Raw genomic sequence first — 20969 nt, 5'->3', positions numbered from 1 at the left:
TAAGGTTATATCCTAACCAAGGATATATCCTATCCTAACTAACTGCAGCTATCCAAAGTTCTGGGCACTGCAAAAGGGAAAATATTTATCACCTGTGAGAAAATACTTTTTGGACCTTCTTAAGCAATGGAAATTATTAAAAAAATGCACACACATTTCCTGCCTGTTATTGAGCATACATCAGAATTCTTCTCCTGATTTAAAGTTTAAAAAGTACCCTGTGGTGAGACTATCTACATTCAAACCTGTAAATTTTACAGTTTTCATTAAAAACTCTTGAGTTTCAAAATTTTTTTAAGAGGTAAGGGAAGAAACTTCCTCAGCAGCAGCTGAGAAAATAGTATCAGAGCTGCCATACAAGTAGCTGGGAAAATATTCCTAAGCCAATGATTTTTATTTGAAGCTTTTTAAATTATTTGCCTCTTTCATGGATCACACTTTTAAAATATTTTTCTGTTCTAAACCAATTTTTCTGTATCAACCTTTGCATTTGTAAAATATATGTGTAAGAACTTATCTGAAATCTAATACACAGCTCTGATATTTGCTGAAGTGTTCCCACCAATCACGTGGCCACACTGTACAACCAGCCCTCAAAAAAACCCCACAGGAAAGCTCAAATTGCCATGAGGGGAATTAATACAGTCTTCATCTCTAAGAGAACCTAGAGAATTGTATCAACACAAACAAGAGTCTCTTAAAAATGGAAGTTTATCATAACTGGATTAGTACTCTATGAAGTAGTACAATCAGTGTTAATTTGTAGTGAAATAAATAGTATTTAAAATGTTAGGTGCTTACAGAAAGGATGAACAATATGGTATTTAAACTGAATTACTACTTTCTAAAACAATAATTTATCTCTGTTGTTGGATTTACAAAAAGTGATATTCACAGATGACACAGGACGACTTTAAGCAACTGCAGGCTCATGCTGCCAAAGAAACCACTTCCCAAAAGACTCCAGAGCATGTTTCCTACTTGTCCATGAGATTATATACTTCCTGCTCTAATGCTGTACACTAGTGCCCATGCTGCTTCTCAATCTTTTTCAAGCCACTTTAGGAAATGGAAAAATTAAATTTAAAAAGTCAACAATTTTTGGCTGTAGCGCTATCATCCAATGCTGTAAGCAAGCAAATCTAGAGCTAACAAGAACAGCCACATTACAGGAATAAATCTATCATCCCACCAGATGGTACCAACAACTGGAGTATTTCCTTACCTGCCTCCTGTCTCTCTGAGACGACGATGAGGAGGAGGCACTTCTATGAGATGGAGTGGATGTTTTGTGAGCTGGAGATATACTCTTCTCCTCTGAACTCATCTTTGCAGCAGACTTGTATTGATGATCTTGGGCTCTTATCGCTCATGGGCAAAAATGCAGGGGATAGTCTTCTGCATCCTTCTGTTTCACAGTTTATGGACAGCCAAAAAGGAAGTCAGTCTCAGCTGAACTTCACCTTAATAAAGAAAAATGGGAGAGAAAGAGTGGATGAACATCCCCTCGCTCCAAAGTAGCTCTGCAGCAAAGAAATCTGTTAACTATTTAACACAACACATCTCTCAGTCATTTACTCCCTTCCCAACAACTATCCAGCACAAATACAAATTCTCACAGAAGAGAATGCAGAAATGGTATTATTTAAAAATAACAGCCAGAAGTGGTTGAAGTGGTATTACTTTAAAAAATCCTAAGGAAAGGCTTAAGTAATTTACAGCAATTCTCAGGCAAAGTTTACAAACCCTTGATAAGGAGGTATTATCCTGCCTAATATCATGACATTATCGAGGAACTCCTCAGCACTTCCCTTCCCTATAGCACAGATACCACTGAACACCCCATTATTATCAGTCCCTTGTAAAAATCCTGCAGTTAGATCAAGAACTCTGCATGTATTTTAAAAAGCAGGTGCCTCTGTCAAAGGTGTGCCCTCACCTGCAGGATCCAAGGCTTCACCGAGGCAGGGGGAGTGTGTGGCTGGGGTCCTTGGGCTGTGGCCAGGGCTCACCCACACCAGTGCAGGGGGTGTTCCCTTTCCTGTTTACTCAGCCACTGCTGGTACACCACGGCTTTACAAACAGCAGGAAATTTCTCTCACTTCTCTCCACCCAAACCTTTTATTTCAACCCACAAGCAGAAAAACAGACACTTAGAGCAGTGCAGAGGATATTTGTGTCAATAAATTGTCAAACACTACCTGTCAAACCCTATCAAAATGCTGCAGGTACACCATGACAGTTCAGGAATGGAGCTACCCTTCTCCACGTTTAACAGATCACCGTGATTTTGCTTCAGCTGCCTGATACAGAGTCTGATCTTCCATTAACCTTGGATAAAATTGTTCCCTGAATGAGACGTTAGCTTCAGGCAGATGACATATTTTCTCCACTGCCCTCCTAATTTTGAAATAGTGCCCTTCCACATTCACTGTGCTGACAGCACACCAAGGGTCAGCACAGCACAGCTAGCTGCAGATGGGTGTGGAGAAAGGTGCTGCCCTGCACCACGTTAAATCAGATCAGGACAAACATACATTAACACTCAGACATGACTGCACACTCAAGAAATGATGCCATAGTGAAGACAAAGCTCTAGCTTCTCCAGACACAAGAGATAACCATAGAGAAGTATCATTCTGAGCCCAGATACCCACACAGAGGCAGTTAAATAATGATTTACATACTGTCCCCAGCTTCTGAATACTGCACCCTAAGAAAAATGCTCCTGCTGGAGCCAAGATCTGTGATTACTCAAAACCTTTTCTGTTTGCTGTACTAAGGGAGAGTAGAATGACTTCAGTTTATTAGTTACCAGTAAGTTGCAAGTATGAATATCATCCGTATCTTATGAATGAGTTTCAATCTCCATCAAGGAGTCTCCCACAGAATTACAAACCCAGATATTACCCACAGAGGCCACACAGCATCCCAGTGACATGAGTGGGAGGACGTGGCTGTTCCAACAGCAAAGGCTGCCCACATTCCCTGAACATCTTGGTGAATTCTGTGTTCTTTTCAGGATGACAAGTTCCTGCTAGAAGAAGCCTAAGAAGATTGGTTATGCCAAAGCCAGCTACAACAAGACTAGAATTTGCAGGAATAAAGAAACAAGCTGCACAGCACATTTGTTTCAGAACTTCAGAGAGAAAACCTAATGAAGATGAATCCAAAGAAAGGCTTTTCCTTTTATCCTAGCATACCAAGGGACTGCTGGTCTAGTTCAACAGCATATTCATATCTTACAAATGCATTGGGGAAATTTCAGTCAAAGAGGTGTACCAACAGGGATATCTCAAGGTCTACGCAATTTTCATTTAAATCAAAAATGAAATGACAAAAATTAGAACAAAAATATAATCCTAGTTCACAGAGCTGTGCAGTTATTTAATAGGAAATCTGCAGTCACTTTCAGCTATGAGGTCACTGAATTTTTTTTAGCAGAGTAGCCTTCGGGCAAATAAAAATCAAACCCTTTTTAAAACATCTGATCTTCACTCAGTTGACTCAAGTGGAAAAATTTATATTTAGTAATAGCACAGAAGGACAGTGGTCTGGCACTTCAAGTGTGTTCTGAAGGCTCTTGAAGCAGTAAATGCTGTTGTAAGAAGCAACCACAATGCTAGCAAGCAGTACCAAGAAAAACTGTTCTGTAAATAGCTGCCAAGTTTGGGATTCTGTCGAGTATGGGCTTTTTCTTTTGAAAGGTATTAAATAAAAGTAGTGGCTTACACCTGAGCCAAGCTCCACACTGGTTCTGTTGTGGTCTCCAAGCACTAAAAGCTGAATCTAACCAGCAACTTGTTCAAACCACACTGACTTGTGACCACAACAAAACAAAAAAAAAAAGCCAAAAATACTAAACCACCCCCTTCACAAATAGAAGAAAAGAAGTAAACATTTCTTCTTGCCCTATTTCACAGCAAAAATAGCTTCAATACTAAACCACTATTACTTACACATAGAAATTTCTGATTAAGAAACAGTGCAGTTCAGGGTTAAAAATCAAAAAAAGACAACTGGAATATTTGAGAAAACATGACTTGTAAGCACAGCAAAATAAATAATATTATGCAAATTAGCAAAACTTAGAACAGAGCTCTTTCTCATTGTTCTTGAACACTGAATTTGGAGTCTTTCTATATTGCTAAGGGTCTATCTTCCAATTTTTGCTTAAAATTTGAGCAATAGATCTTTTTTACAGCATGTTAGAAGGAATAAATCTAGTGGAACTGACATAAAGAGATGCCAGTCTCTCTAACTATGACTGAAGCAAGCAATTAGAAATCTAATTTTTGGCCAACAAATTGAGTTTACCAAAATGAAAATGATGCTTTTGAAACATTTTTAACAGGCTTTTTCCATCAGTCACTGGCAATTTTGCTGTTGATTTCAATGGGAACAGAAGCCCTGAACATGGTAGTATGTCTCTAGAGAGTAACAGAAAATCTAAAAACACATTCAAAAACTATGATGATGGGTTTTGGGTGAGTGGGGATGACCTCCTCCTGGTAATCATGCATTTGTTCTGATACTGTTTCCTGACAAGTATAAGGCAAATTTTATTATCCCTTTACTTCACAGCAACCGTATCCTCTACATGGAAGTACTTTAATCAATTTCATCAGGAATCAATCAGAAAAAGAATAATGTCAGAGGCAAGGGTAACAGCAGTGGCTGTTGGTTATTAATTGCTGCATATCCAAGTAATATCAACTTGTAGGCTGCATTTTGCACACCCCAATTGAATCACCCATGAGCTGCTCAGAACCACCTGTCAGTTCAGGACCAGAAAATGTCACAGGGCATTGGCCTGCTTGACAGCTGCTTTGCCATGAGTTCCCAAGGCAGGGATCATTCACTGCTTCCAGCACACAAGAAGAGACAGAGCCTGGAATGCAAAAAGCAAACACTGCAGGGAGATTTTGGCCATTCAAAAGTTTCAGTGGCCCAGCTGAGAGTTTTGTCCTCAACTTTCTTTTGTTGGCATCTCACCTAATTTGGAATTTAAAACATGGTAATTATCTACTGGTTCTGCAGTACATTTTTTTTTAAAGTTCTTTACTTATTTGTTATGTAAGGTGATGGGAGTCAAAAAGCTACAGATTCCCCATTCTTCATACTTTCTCTACTTCAACTAAGATCTGAATATTTTTTCCTATACAGTTTTTTTAAAATCTCATTTATTCTCAGTTCATTAGTGGTGTGGTTTGATACTTCCTTCCCCCCCCCCAGCATCTTAAATCAAGCACTAAACAGATCTAAAAAAGCCTTCATTCTTCTTTTCTGTCCTCAAAGGGTTACTGTCTTTCTCTGTCTAAATAAACAAAGGATGTTTTGTGAAAAAGCTATTAGCAGAAATGATGAAAAAGTACAGATATGTAAATTGTATCAATCCAGAGTGCTAAATAAATGCATGTCATATAAAAGATAAATTAAAGTTTTCAATCTGTAACTCAAAATGAAGTCTGGACTCAAATAACAGACTTCTGTGATTAATGTTATGTAGCTCCTCACTCTGATTGAGTCTTTTCTGCAAGAGTGCCCAGAATACTTCAGTGTTTAATATCTCCTGTGTCTTGTGATAGTGGAGTAATTTGAGAAGACAATTTAGAGCACAGAGATGAATCTTTAGACATAAATGAGACATAAGTATGCAACTGTCACTGGCATTCATTCAAGGAAAACATTCAAACTGATCAGGGGCTGCTTTTCACTTGGGAAGGAAGAGGTTTTGTGTGGTGCTGTGTCACACAGTCATTCAATATTTGAGCACTCCCTGAAGGCCAACCTTTGTTCTCACACAATGAGCAATATGCAACTGCCTCTTTCCCTCTTCACTCCTGACCTTCCATGCAGGAAAACCATAACCTGCCCTTGTTACAGTACATTAATGCTGCAAACACAAAAATATAATGGAAATAAAACTTCTCAATGCAGTAGCAATGATGTGATGATTTAATAACCACTTGTGGGAAATAAGCACAAGTATTGTGCTTGTTTTTTGTTTTCCTTTCTTAACAATCAAGAGAACCAATCCCTTTAAAGACACTATTTGAGAATCAGCCATATTCCTTTAGCAAAGTATTAACTTCTAAAGGAAAGGTTTTCATCAATTCATTTGCAGTTTTGTTTGCAGACCTCTGAGCAGTGAATTTTAAATAACTTATTAAATAATTAATAAATTAATTAATAAATAGATTTTAAATAACTGATTCAAAGATAGCAAAACAACACTCAATCTAAGGGAGACACTCATTACTTATTTTGAGGTCCAATATTTGTAAGTTGTAATAAATGAGGTGTTGCAGGAAAAATGGGAAATCTAGATAGTACTAAATGATTTTTAAGGTAGAAGATATTAGAATTCATATGACTATTACCATTGCTCTTTCCAGGTATTCTGAAGAACTGCCTTCTGAAGGTTTGGATAACAAATGTACGTGTCTATTCTCAGACATTCATAACAACACTGGCATATGCAAAGTCTCAATCTGATATTATCTACAGCAATGCATACAGCGCCTAAATACTGCCACAAATCATTCTCTATCCCTTATTCAAGAGGCTCTAGATCCTGCCTGTTAGCTAGGAAATTAGTCCCATGCAGCATTACCCTGGAAAGGAGCTCTGATACAGACCAAACTCCTGCACGTAGCACAATTTTCAATTTCCGTGATCACAGAATCATTTAGGTTGGAAATATGTTTAAGATCATGTCTAAAGACCTTTAACCCCACGCAATGCTACATGCTTGGAAATAAGCAGCTGGAAAAGGGCCTGGGGGCATTGGTCAGCAGCCAGCTGAACGTGAGCCAGGGTGTGCCCAGGCGGCCAGGAAGGCCAGTGGCATCCTGGCCTGGATCGGGAGAGGCCAGCAGGAGCAGGGCAGGGATTGTCCCCCTGTACTCAGCACTGGTGAGCCACACCTCGAATCCTGTGTCCGCTTCTGGGCCTCTCACCAAAAGAAGGACATGGAGGCTGTCCAGAGAAGCAGCCCAGTCACCATCCCTGAAGGTATTTAAAAGACATGTAGCTGAAGTACTTGGTGACATGGTTTAGTGGCAGTATTAATTTGTGTTTTCATTCTGTGATCGTACAGGTCTTTTCCAAATGTAATGATGGAAATAGCAAATGATGGTGAGCAAACAGTCAGCAGCAGGGCTGATGGTCTGCCTGAGATCACGGTGTGATCAGCAGTGTCTCTGCTGCAGGGTGATCACTCTCAGCCTTTCTCCTACATCACCTCACTGCTGGGCTTCAGCACAGCTCTGCTTTCTCATGCTTGCTTACAAGGCTTGCTGTGTGCTTGGATGTGGGCACTCATCTCCTTCACCTCACTGATCGCTCTGTTTGCTAATTTAGCTAAGTACATAACCAGACGTACACAGTAGCAATGCAACCACTAAACTCAACTGATAACAAACCCAGGGGTTTTTGTGTCTTATTTCACATGATGACAGACAAGAACAGCACTTACCTATTTTACACATGCAGTTTCCTCCAAACTCTCTCAAGACTAAACAATTAATTGGCTAAGACACAACGTTTATGTCAATAAGAGCAAAGTCTAAAGTACCACTATTCTTAATTAGGATACCACTTCTCCTTGACTGATTGATAGTCAGGTATGCAGTGAAAGTAATGGAATAAAGAAAGGTTTTCATAGATGACATCTTTTACAGCCCTACATTTCACAACCTCCCATGACAAGCATTTGTTGGAAGAATTATGAAGGAAATTAAAATAAATTAACATGGTGTTTCCCAAATGAGCAACCAAGTGTAAAAAAACCACTGTATTTAATAAGTCCTTAGGCTTTGTTCTGGTGCTCAGGTTAAGGGGTGGTTTTGATTTTGTGGTTTTGGGGTGTTTTGGTTTGTTTGTTTTTTGAGGGGGACAGTGTGCAGGTAAGAAAATCTTGTAGGTTTTTAGCTTTTAAGGTCTACTTCTGTATGTAATTCTACATCATACAGAGCATATTCCACAGGAGACAGCTGTACCAACAAAGATTGAGAAAGGATGACATTATTTCATGTCATTCTTAACAGAAGGTTGTGTGCCCCAACACTTGGTATAATTTCTTTAACTCTGAGTTATAATTTTTTCCCTGAGTGGCTAGCCCAAGCATATCTCAATAATATAAAGACTGTAACAGTATTAAGAAAATTACTTGCACGGGCATGTATCTCTGTATCTCACACAATTGTGACAGACTTCATCAAATAGACTGATGAGGTCAAAAACCAGATAATCAGATTCAGACAAGAAGAGGACAGCACAACATCTGTCTTTTCTATTTTCTGCTTGCCTACACGATTAAGCAGGGTTTCCTGCCCTTGCAGGGGCCCTGAAGCATTCATGGCAATTAGTGGAGTCCCAGTATGTCCAAACCTCCAGTTCAGATGACAATTTCAATACAAACCCTCAACCCATTTGCAGCCTCTGAGGAGTGCCTCAGCAGCTGATGTGATCCTAGGATTTTCATGGGGAAATCTTTGTTGTTCCTCAGGCTGTTGCAGTAATGGAGCGCTATTGATCAGTCTGGCACAGAAATGTTTTGTATAGCACAGAGTCAGCATTATCAGCCTCTGTCACGTCTGGAACAGACTGCTGAGAGCAGAGGGTTCATTCAGTTCTACACAGATTCACAAATACACACAAATAAACACAAATGTACAACCTATGCCAGTTTAACATTCAACAGGAAAAACTAACTGGTGTACGTTATCATCCTTTCTGGACTAACCTACATCTAGGACATATTTTTCAAAAGAAAAATCAAAGAAGAAGAATGCAGTACATGCTATAATATCCCTTTTTTAAAACTGAAAATATTGATGGGGAATTTTTCATTTCCATCCAGAATTTTTCAGAGAATTTTTCAATTAAAAAAAAAATTAATCAAAACTCAGGAAGTGCATTAAAGAATAAAACATTTTCACGCGTTTTTTTTTTCCCATTGGAAAAAACCTCACAATTTTCAACAAACTCTTAAAAAATAAAAATCAGAAACCCTTATTTTCCTTATTTTACTAATTATTGCTTTCTTCACCACTCAGCAACATGGACAAAAGAAAAATAGATTAGAACTCTCAAGACACTTCAGCAGGTTTTTAATAAAATTTCAACTGAACAGCAATCTAAGCAGAGAAACTAATTTCCCTTACAAAAGAGCTATAAAATATTTTCACAAAAATTGTACTAATCTTTCAGAGCACAGGAGGCTAAAAGTTTCTTGTGACCCTTGAAATCCATATTGTCTGGCTTCATTTTTCTGCCCTTCATTTATTAAGTTATCTATTATTTCTCTGCATGTTTTATTTCTGCTATCACAAAAACATTACATTTTTTCTGTATGTTTCAAAACTACCAGTAAAAATTCAATTCACAGCAAAGTAAAGAACTTCCTATTTTACTGATTTTGAACATAAACATCAAATGTTGGTAGGATGGATTTAAAAAAAAAAAATCAGTGCTGTCTCAATATAAACACAATGTTTTTATGGGAAGAAATAAAAGGCTAGAATTGAGGGATTTTGATCAGGTCATAGAGAACAGAGAGAGCAGACACAAAACCAGCAGACTGGTCAGAGCTTCACCCACCAAGGTTTTTGGGGTGCTACATGGAAGGTCACATCCAGGATCAAAAATCAGAATGCAGTTTTATTCCTAGAAGCAATTAGCTTGACAAAGAATAAGGAGATCCCAGCTGCACAGGATAATGTAGTTAATGGCTTATAGGTAATCTGGGAAATATTGAGAAGGAACAGGGAGGCTGTATTGCTTCTGTGACTGCTACTAAATCACTGCATCCAGTTCTGCTGTCAGCATTGCAAAGACATTCACAAATGGGTTCAAGAGAGAACCATAAGCATGACCACAAGATTGAAAAACATCACTACTAATAAAAGATTTATAGAGGTCAATCTATTTAGTTTGTCAAATAGAAGATTGAAGTGTCACTGGATGACAATCTATAGCCCACTATATGGGGGAAGGAATTTATTGTTAGAATTCCTCTCAAAAGTATAGAAAAATCTTAGGGGGAAAAAGGGAGATAAATATATGCAGGTTAGAAAGAAAGCAAGGATTTATAATGGTGAAGATAATTAATACTGATAAAATAGGCTGAGGCTTACAATGGGTATTTGTGTAGAGATATGAGAAGACATTTTCAGATCCAGACCACAATTTTCAAGGTCTGGGGGTTTTTAAAATATATTCCAAAGCTCAGTCATCACTGCTGATTTGGAAGAAGAAATTCATTCTGGGCAGCCTAATGACCCATTCCATGGCAAGAGTTCAGGTTAGACTGTAATGCAGCCTCTCCCTTTGCACAAACTGAAAGCAACCAACCCAGAAAAAAACCAAAGCAACACAGAAAAAGAGTGAAAAAAATCAAAGGAATAATTTTTTTTTTTCTTAATTGTACCTCTGGTGCAGCCCAATTATCTTTCCACTTAAGGTTTTCCAATTTTATCCTCATCTGTCACTAGGCATTTATTAAGTCTTATCTTTTGTCTGGAACAATGTTAAATGTTCTTCAAGTGTAGAGAAAGAGACATTCTGAAAAAATTATATTTGTTTTTCTTACTGACACACATATTAAAACCTAACTTTCCATGGAAGAGCAGGAGCACATCACAAAGTAAATCTTTTTATCTCATTATTACACAAATTTCTCTGTGCCTCACTCAGAGATCTTTTCATTAGAAAGTCAGAAAAGAAAAATAGGGAATTAATGTTAATGGCAAAAAAATACCAAAAATGTCTTGAACACTTGACAAATACATTAGGAATCACAGACGTGGCTGAAAAGACCCTGAGATGGAATAATCACTTTTGAAGTTCCTGCAAAATCTAAGACATTGACTGAAATTAAACTGAAAACAAAAACAGGCAGTTGCTCAAAAGTAGTTTCCTGACAGAGCAAATCAAAGACAAAAAAACCCCACAACAACAAAAAAACCCTTTTTTGCCCAGCTGGTTATCCCTTGACTCTCTTCCATGAGGGAAACACATGATATTGCCTATCCTCATACTAAGTCCTGCACACATCAATTGCTAGACGTGCTTAATTCTTCCTACTTTTGGAATACTAATAAATCAACATTCAGCTTCACTGACCAAAACAACAGCTTACTCAAAAGTAACATTTATTTGTCATAGAAGAAACTCTCTACTTCTAACATTGCTAATAATTTCAGCTGAAATCACACCACACTGATTTGCTTCTGCCTGTGCACAAAGCATGATCTGAGGACAGCAGTGCCCTAAGGCACCTGGCACAGAAGGAAATTTCTGAGTAGTTCTAGAATATTCTCATCATTGAAAAGCTGCATGTTTTCCATCAGTCATTGGCTTCCCAAACATATGAAAGACAGAAAATGACTGCTAATATGTATTGATTTTTATACATACACAGATTATAAAACCAGAATAGAATAATGGAGTCATATAACACAAAAAGGACCAAAGAAATTTTCCAGCTTAGCTCCTGTTTGAAATAATCCATACAACACAGCAAATCATCCAACTCCAATGCAAAAGCTTTCAGTGCTGTAAACTGACCACAAATCCAAAATTTCTTGCAAATATTAGTTTTATTGCATTATTAAGAATGTGAAAATTATTTCCTGCATTATTAAGAATGTGAAAATTATTTCTCCTTTATATATATCTAAACTCAAGTCTTAGTCAAGAGTCTCTGTCAAACTTTTGCCTACCACACAGAAGAGCTCTCTATAAATGCAAAATTTGCTAGTGCACAAATACACTGTTTTTACAACACTTCAGTCACCTAACTTCAGTTTTCTCATGTTTCTAATTTAAAGAAAAAGTGGCATAACTGAAGAACTGACCAATATGTTATAGTGAGATTGGCAGAACGGCTTGTATTTAGTAAATTAAGAGAAGGGCTGAAAGCTTGCTCGAGCCCAGTGGTACCTGCCCTAGTTCCCGGAGCGGTCCTTGGTGACACAACCTAGGCATCAACAGGATGATTAATCATATTGGACACAGTAGCAAACATCCTGTGCTTCAAGAGGATATAGGACAAAAAGTACAAAAATCTTTGGCCAAAATTAACAGTTACACATCCATAAATTAGCAAACATGCCAACTGGCAAACAACAATCCTTCCCTCATAACATCAAACACTGCCATTCTCTTTGAGCATTACTCTACTTGCACTTCCCAAAATCTGGGACAGGGTACGTACATTTTGGTGGCTTATAAAAAGCACCAAGGTTAGTAATGCCCAGCTGAAAACCCTGTTTCACCTGTCTAAAAACAACTTGCCTTTTAACACTTCAGTGAGTGATAGATGAGCATTATTGCATGACCTGTTGGATTAGCGTCACTTGCAAGACATGAAGTTAGTTTTCCTCTACTAGACACAAAACAACCCATAATATGCACAACAGCCGCCAAGAATAAGACTGAGACACTCAGACAGAGATACAGTCTGAAATAGGGTAAATAAAGCTCAGTCAACCAACTGAGAAACAGACTAATTTTACAGTCTAGAGAAGAGGACTATTCTGTGCTAATGATCAATGTTCACACCTGCCAGCCTCAATGGGTGCTTGTGAGATATTTGGGGCTTAAGAACCTTTCCATCTCCCAAGTGCCACATAAATAACCTGTGATAACCAGCACAAAAGATTTGTAGGGATAACAGAGCAGTAGAAACACAAATCCCTAACATGCCACTACATATTATTAAAATCTTAACTTTTTACTACAAATTCTTCCCCACCCCGTTTTCTTGCATCACCCCCAGATTCCCAAAATTGCTGTGTGTTCTGCAAGCCCATCCCCACCAAAGATAAATCTCTCCGCCCCCACTCCAGTATTTTATATTCTTCCTGCAACAATGAAGCACAGACTACCTCCCTACCGACCCAGTTATTCCTTTACATCTCATGACCGTGTCAGGCCCCCTTTACTCTTTTCTTTGTTCATGTCCTCTCATAAATTGCACACAATTGTGATCCTTTGAATTTATCTTTCCATTTCTAACCCAAGCTCTATAGATGCCCCACTTTTCAATGTCACAGAGCACTGCCTAGAAGTCCAGCTAACAGCAAAAAATTCTTTAGAAAAAGTTTTAAACATATTCTGCATTTGCAAAAAACAGCTCTTCATGGGAGAGGCCATGGCTGCAGATTCTAATCACAAGAAAAAAAAAGGAATAAACAAAGGGAATCTAAAATTAGGATTTAAAGACTAGATGGCTGTACCCTGTCACTCAGCAATAGCTGGTCTTTCTCTCTCCAGGGCTGAGGAAGTTTTTCTTCAGCTTCATCTGAACAAAAAAGGAATGGTATAACAGCAAGCAAAAGATGTCTTATTTTAACGCAACTAAACCTGTGGTACAATATCACTTCACCACAAAATATTTGCAATTTTCTTTGCAAAATAGTTTGTATTGAGAAGCTTAAAGTCATGCCAGCAACATCAGCACTGACTCTGGGTCAGCTGTACCATACAAAAGCATTTTAAGGAGTATAATTTTAGTATGGAGTCAGGCCAGCTATAGAAGATACAGAGTTTGCAGGTTGCAATAAATTCTCTCAAAGTCCTCATTAATGCTCCAACATAACAGTGCCATTCAAGCCCTAAATGACAAGTGCCTGCCAATTCTTTCCAACACTTTGACATTGTGCTTTACCAGAATATTTACTAGGAACTAAAACATTTTCTTTTGTGTCCAAATGCAAAATTCCCAAACTGATCTCAAGAGAGAACTCCAAATGTCTAATTTCACTATGACTTTAAAGAGACTCAGAATAATTCTCCAGTTTCACTCGTAAAAAACAAATTCAGTTTTTGACAAATCAGGTTCTAGGTTTGCATCTAATTCACTAATGTTGTCAGCCGATAACTATTGCCTAATGTTATCAACATACATGGTTGCTAGTATTAAAATTTTGCACACATTCTTAATTTAAAATACTACTCATGGGCAATATCTTATATTCAGCTTCAAATTTTTGAAACTTTGATTTAGCAGTTCATTAACCCAATATCAGAACTTTTCAAATCATGCCATATTTACCAGGTACTTACATATTTTTCATTCTACCTACACCACATTGGTATGAATGAAATAGTTTTTAAAAGCCCTTTGATTATATAAGGTGAATTTAAATCTTTTTAAAAATGTTACCACACATAAAATAGTTAATTGCTCTTCTATCTGTGAAAGTCAGGATTTCATATTTTACATTTTTAGAAGTAAATATCATTGGAGAGGTGCCTTTTGGAGAACTTCTCACAGTATCGGTGATGTAGACTGAATGCAAAACCTGCTCCAAGCTCTCATACACACCACAGAACTTGGAAAGTGAGAGACCAAAGTTTATTTTTCGGTGAGAGAGAAAGCAAATGACTAGTACTGGGGAAAATAAAAAGAATGGCTTCCTTCTTTTCCTGAGCAAGCACAAGGGCCCAGAGCTGGTCAGCTGCTAAGCAAGTCTGAGCAGCCAGAAGCGAGAGCAACACTCAGGCTTTGCATTAACGTCACAGCAAACGCCGGCGCAGCTGAAAGGAACAGCCAGGAGGCAAATCCAGCACTGGCCAAAGGCAGTGACTCAGCTGCACTCAGGGCACAGCAAGGGAGGGATGCAAAACCCAGCAGTCAACAGAATTGCTGCTCCAGTGCAGACAACTGATGATGTTGACCAGGAGAGCTGAGGGCTCGCCTGCAGGCCTGGCCATCTCCACGCTGGTCAGAGGGATGGGGTGGATCACAAGCACCAGTGAATAGCATCCTTTCTCCATTCATACAGGAAATGCAAGGTTTCTGTCTCTAATACACTCAAATAAAAGTAAGGTCTATCAGGGATGAATTTAGGTTTAAGGTCTGTCTGAATTAAAAATAATCAAAAACCTCAGGTCATCTAAAATAACATCTTGTCCTCTGATGCTTGTGAACATCAATGACATAAGAGAAAGTCTTGACTGTTCCACTGTTCTGTGCTTCCTGTTTTAGAGGGCAGCTGATGTTCATATGAATGGGGAGGTCTAAAAATTCACAAAATAAGTCCATAAGCTCCATGGGGTTTTTACTGACTCAGAAAATGTAATCTTTAGAGCAGTTGAGATAACATGACATTGACCAAGAGAGACTGAACGACAATGCAGGTGACCTAAATCTGTTGACTTTCCAGTACATGGAAAGATGAACTGTGCAGGAACAAATTTAGGGAAGGGAATTAAATTTAAAAACAATTAAAAAAAAATATGAGACTGTTTTTGCCTTCTGGCACTGCAATTATTCAAAGTATGCTTTTTTTGGACTGTTGCAATGAAAGCACTATCATCTCTTAATCAACGAGATGGTAATAGCAGTGGATAGTTAATTATAATTATATATAATAATTTATAGAAATTGTGACTGTTGGAACATGGATTAGGGCTAATTTTTCATAATGCAACTTTTATATACACACTTCTTACAGAAAAGAAAAAAAGCAGAAAAGCATTAAAATACTTCATAAGTCTTGGACTATTTCTCTAAAGCAAAATGTTGAAATTAAATATTATTTATTTACTTGTCTTCAGTTGTTTGTCTTCTCCTCTGTATGGTAACTATCCAGAAGACCACATAAGAAAATGAGCAATTCAGTGAAAGTGGTTTCTTCAAACAACCACACTGCCCTGAACAGAGGGGACTCCCCTCTCCTCATATTCTGGATAACACCATTGGTCCCAGATAAGGCAGAAATGCTGGGATTGTTTCACCTCTGTGTGTAAATTCCCAGATGTTCTTCTGCTATATACAGCCACAAAACAATTTTCTATCAATCTGTAAATTACAGTATAATTTTATCATACCTGAAATAGAAATCAGAATAGCAAAACGATCCCTATGTACTTTTAACTCAATTAAATTTAACCAAAGCACAATTGTTTTCCACCCAGGAAAGCAGAGACTCAGACCACTGCACTCAAAGAGTGCCCAAACCCCAGAGGGACTGGAGGATTAAGTACCAGCATCAGATGTCAGCAGGGACTGTCACATCCTCACGGTACCCCTGCATCAGATGGCCACGCTGCACCTCTGTTTTCTGCATGGTATCTTGTAAGTTATGATGAGGGTATGAAATAATCACCTCCTGAACAGACCAGTAACACTAAATTCCAATTTTGTCCAATCTATGTTTAGTAAGCAAATAAATATAAATTTGACCTCTGCACTTAGTGAGCAACTGCAAACAAACTGGAACTGCAGATGCAATGAAGTCAGTATGACTCTGCAGAATTTCAACCTTCCTTAGTAATTCCTCACATCTGGGGCAGCCTGCTCAGGAGGAGGATGGTTGCTTCTTTTGTGATGGGTGTGTAATAAAAGATACACTGAAAAGTATTTCAGAGGTATAAGATTTTTTAGTGGATAAAGCACCAAAGAAAACCATTGAATTAGCATGCACCAACTGCCTCAAACCATGGAGATTAAATGTTTGCTGCACTGCACACAGGACAGTTTGCACAACATCCAGAGACATGGCTGTGTAAGTGCCAAGCACCCCCAGCACAGAGCCAGGCAGGCTGCAGCATTCTGTCTTAAAAAAAAAAAAAAAAATCTAATAGAATACAATTGTAACAGTTCTCAAGTTTGTCATCAGAAGCTTTTACAATCTGAAAGTATTAATGGGACCATATAAGGCACTGGCTTCCTAGAAACAATGTGAAGCATTTTCACTTTGTGCTAATGGAGAAATGAAACAAAACCAACAGATCAAAAAGAAACACATAATTTTCTATTATTGTACAGCAACTGCTGAAAATATTGTCATTCACTAAAAGAATGTCCTCCTGCTTATCCCGTACTCACACAAACCTGGTTTCAAAACGACAAAAGTCACTGGTATTTGTTCTTCCACTGCTGCAATAAAATCCCACTAGCAAGTTCACAGAGGCTCTGCATTGCACATATCTCACTTTTTCTCTGGTACCTCTGCCTCAATCTTACCCTAAAGTTTCACAGCTGATAATGCAGGAGCATTGTACCCTACATTCATCCTCTGCATTCGGGCATACTGTCTGGTACAGTTGTTCCATTTACTCTCCACCTATCTAGTTTGCAATGAAAAGCTACACACACGACTAAACCAACACTGACATATGTGTTCTGCTACAGCAGCTATTACTAATAACTCAATAGTTACATTAATTTATATTACAGGCCTCAATGGAAAAAAAATCTCATAACGATGACCAATTAAAGATTAAAAATCTGTGCAGCTAGTACATTCCAAAAATAAAACTGATCAGTAACTCTAAACATCTCGGATTATTCATCCTTGACTGGAAAGCCTTTGTAGGAACCTTTTACGTCAAAAGTGGCATCTACAAATTTCCACTCTGAAGAAGCAGGGAGAGGATTTGTAGAATATTAACTGCATATAGATCCCTCACATCTGCATGTTTTCTAAAGTAACAGTATCAAATTCCAGATGGGTATTTCCCTGACATAATATATTCCATAAATTAGAGATGATAGAGCTAATTGACTGTTTATAAATAAAGTCTGCCCGCTGCAGCACAGAGATGTAAAAACAGAATGTACAACAGAGTTTTCCACATGGCAATGATGAACCAAAAAAGATTTTGTCAATGTTTGGTAAATTATAGCTGGATATGACTCTGCTGTGGCCTATTTAGGTCTTTTTAGAACTATTTTTGCCTGCTTTCCAAGTGTTGTTCTTTACACAAGCAAACCACTAACAGATTGTGTTTGTCAATGTGATCTGCAAAAAACTTGTTTCTTCTCACAATAAACTGCTGCCCCATTTAAAATGCTGTTTGTGGCACAAGGTGTTAAGTCAAGTTCTGCCTCCAGAGAACACAGCAGGAGCTAAGTGTCAAGCCCATATTTATAAAGAAGATAAGTCTGCTTTTCCAGACCATATTTTCATGCAGAGGTTTAAATAAAAATCCTGTTTCATTATTTATAACAATGATTTCTAACTTGTCATAATGAATCCAAAATGGAAGTCATATAAAACTAAAGAGCTTTTATATTAATTAACAAACTTCATGTTGTTGGTTTTTGCTTAAACAAGCTATTTCAGTCTGCAGGGTTACCCATAGGAACCCATGATAGCCAAGTGCCAATATTTGCCATACACTGTATTAATTCATATGCCAAAAAATCATAGGCTAAGGATGTCACAGAGACCACAGCAATATTAATTCTGCCTGGAAATGGTATCAGCTTCTTTAATCACATCCATTAGACAAAGAGAACTTAAAAGTACTAAGAAGTGGCATAGCAAAAAGGTAGAGAGTTACAGCATCTATGCATGGTAATGAACTGCTGCAGGAAAAGGAATCTGAGGTGAGTTTTCAGTGGTCATAAACATTTTGGGAGAGATGGCATTTGAACATATACAGAATCTGAATCCAGCACTACCAAGGATGGTAAACCCTTGAGGAAAGGCAGTCTATGATCAAAGCCAGAAATACCCACAGGATCAACATTTTGTCGAGGCCTCATTTAGTTTTAGCATAGCAAAACTGAATGCTGAAGTGCTGACAGGACAGACCATGTTCCTGAGATGCTGCTTCTAACACAGTCATCCACTTCCTCCATTGAGGAGGAAACAGCAAAATCATAAAGCAGGAGCAAATACAAACAAAAACTCCTAGATTAAATGCTTGATGGTTCTTTTTTCTGGTCCTTCTAAAATGAGGTAATGATGTCTTCAGCTGGAAAGGAGACAAAAATCCAATAAAAGGATTATCCAGCAACTTTAGTGTAAGATTAAGACTGCAATATTCACAATTGCACCACTATATAGCACAGAAGATAATAAGAGAAGGATATGTTATAAACTATTTACAAATTTTCTTTGAAATTTGACTCAGACAAAGAAAATTATTAACCCAGCCTGTCCTCTAAATGGGGAAGATGCATAAGAAATTACAAGTGAAAGAAACATCAAGTAAAATACTCCCAGTTTTCATTTTTCTGTGTGTACATAGCAAATATTCAGCTACTTCCCTTGACTTTAAAACATTAAGCAAATGCAAGTACCCAGTATACATGTATATATATATAATAAGTCTAATATTGTTTCATTTTATTAAAATATTTGCATGTTTTCTCAAGTCTTTAGGAAGCTACACACATTTGTCCATCACAAATATCTCACTTTCTCCTCTTCCATCTCCTGCTGCTCTGAGGGCTTCACCAAACTGGAGTTGGCACTTCAGTAAGATGCTTTTCAAAGAAAAAAATCACTGATTTTTGAATGGCTTGTGACTGCTGGCAAGGCCAATAATAGGGAATGTAGATTGTAACTGTACCTTGCACAGAAAGGACAATGGCACTGATGTTGATGAGCTGCTCTGTAAATCCTCACAACAGGATAAAGGACAAGTAATAAGGCCTTTTTCTGTGACTTTTACATCAAAGAAACCATAAGGGCTTCACATTTGTATGGTCTATGCATCAGAGCAAAGGGGCTGTCACTCCATTTCTGCTGCCTTCCTCTTCTTCTGCTACCACCTCTATACATTTGTGTGGCAACCATCACCTCACTGTCACCAGGGAAGTAAACTGAAAGCCAACAGTTCACATAATCTAGCAGAAAAAAGCCTATCACATATTGTACTGCATTTAGTGAACTACTGTTGGTTATGAAAGTAGAACTAGTTAAAGAATAGTTCATAAAAGCATTCATTCTATTACCATATTGACAGTAGCTTTCATTAATTGAAGATAGATTTTCAAGGGTTTTCTTTATCATTTCATTCACTAGACAAATAAAAGCATGCTAAATGAAGATGCCACAGAATTACATATCCAGGTCTTCAACAGTTCCTTATTTTAGTCTGTTGTGACTGTCATTTCAAATCTTGGGTTTCTTTATAGATTGATTCTTTGCTCTTTGTCTAATCAGAAATGACTCATCTCCTAAATTATGATTAAAAATTCCAGTAATGGTACATTCAATCAAATGGAATAGAGCCAAAGACTTGAGGTACCACTTTCTTGAAGAATCTTCCAAATATAAATATATTATCTGTTCCAGAGTGGCGTAAGTTACTACTGTTGCCTTTAAAAGCTCTAATCATGATTTTACTGCATAAAATAAAGGGGCAAAAACCAACCTGCTGACACTGAATGTTCTAGGTTCACATCATCAGCTAAAATACTCGTACTTCCTGTTACACAATATTGGGATAAGATTTTTATTTACAAATCAAAAGGAAAACGTCACCTCAACTAATGGCACGTGAAAGTCTGCCACAAACAGAAGCTCCAGTATAGGATCAGTTACCTGGACCTCTCTCTCCACAATTTTGAAGCTGAAAATAATGCAAGACAAAAAGAACTGAAAAAGCTCTGATTCCTTATGCTGTCCTGAATGCAATACACAATGATAAACAGTAATCACAAATTTGAAAACGAATCTATTATTCTTTACTATGAAGAAGGTATAAATGGAATTTTCTAGGTAGTCCACAACTGTCAGTTTAATTCTCCTTGATCTAACTGCTGTGTACACTGCACAGCACCATCTCTATTGAGCCATCCTATGGACCTGGTGGAGCATCCTGGCAAGAGCAGGGGTAAGTGAAGTGCCTGGCACTGACCATCAGGGACACTGGTCTCCTTTTGCTTCCTTGGAAATGATAAAGTGCCATGGCCACTTCCAGAGAATTGATTTATTGAAATTGGGGCGCTCAAAGCATCACATCAGAAAGTGAAGAACAGAGGAATTTGTCATCAGGTCCATACTTGCCCTCTTCATTCAGTTCACTGCAATTGAGTAATTAACTCAGAGCTCCCCTAAAAGAAAAAGCCACCATGAAACCCACACCCCAAAGTATGAACTACTGCTCCAAGAGAAACAAGTATTGCATGCAATTACATTTCTCTCTCTGGATTACTAAGCATGGGAACATATTAAGATGTAAAACCAAAGTGACATTCTGAAACTAAAAAC

The 20969-nt window shown here is 37.9% G+C and overlaps 1 protein-coding gene across 8 annotated transcripts in view; it reads right to left on the bottom strand.

Moving 5' to 3' along the window:
- OSBPL6 (oxysterol binding protein like 6) overlaps window positions 1-20969 on the bottom strand; it is a 96601-nt gene that overhangs the window by 54819 nt on the left and 20813 nt on the right. For all 8 annotated transcript variants that reach the window (XM_063162203.1, XM_063162202.1, XM_063162201.1 and 5 more), the window contains exon 2: window positions 1226-1463. In XM_063162203.1, coding sequence (XP_063018273.1) covers window positions 1226-1327 — 102 coding nt within the window. In that variant the 5' untranslated portion in view covers window positions 1328-1463. The remainder of the gene's footprint in view (window positions 1-1225; window positions 1464-20969) is intronic.

The sequence above is a fragment of the Melospiza melodia genome, chromosome 8, assembly GCF_035770615.1.
Source record: "Melospiza melodia melodia isolate bMelMel2 chromosome 8, bMelMel2.pri, whole genome shotgun sequence".
In the NCBI taxonomy this organism is placed as follows: Eukaryota; Metazoa; Chordata; class Aves; order Passeriformes; family Passerellidae; genus Melospiza; species Melospiza melodia.
Note: the sequence above shows the minus strand (reverse complement) of the source record. Positions and strands in the feature narration are given on the sequence as shown.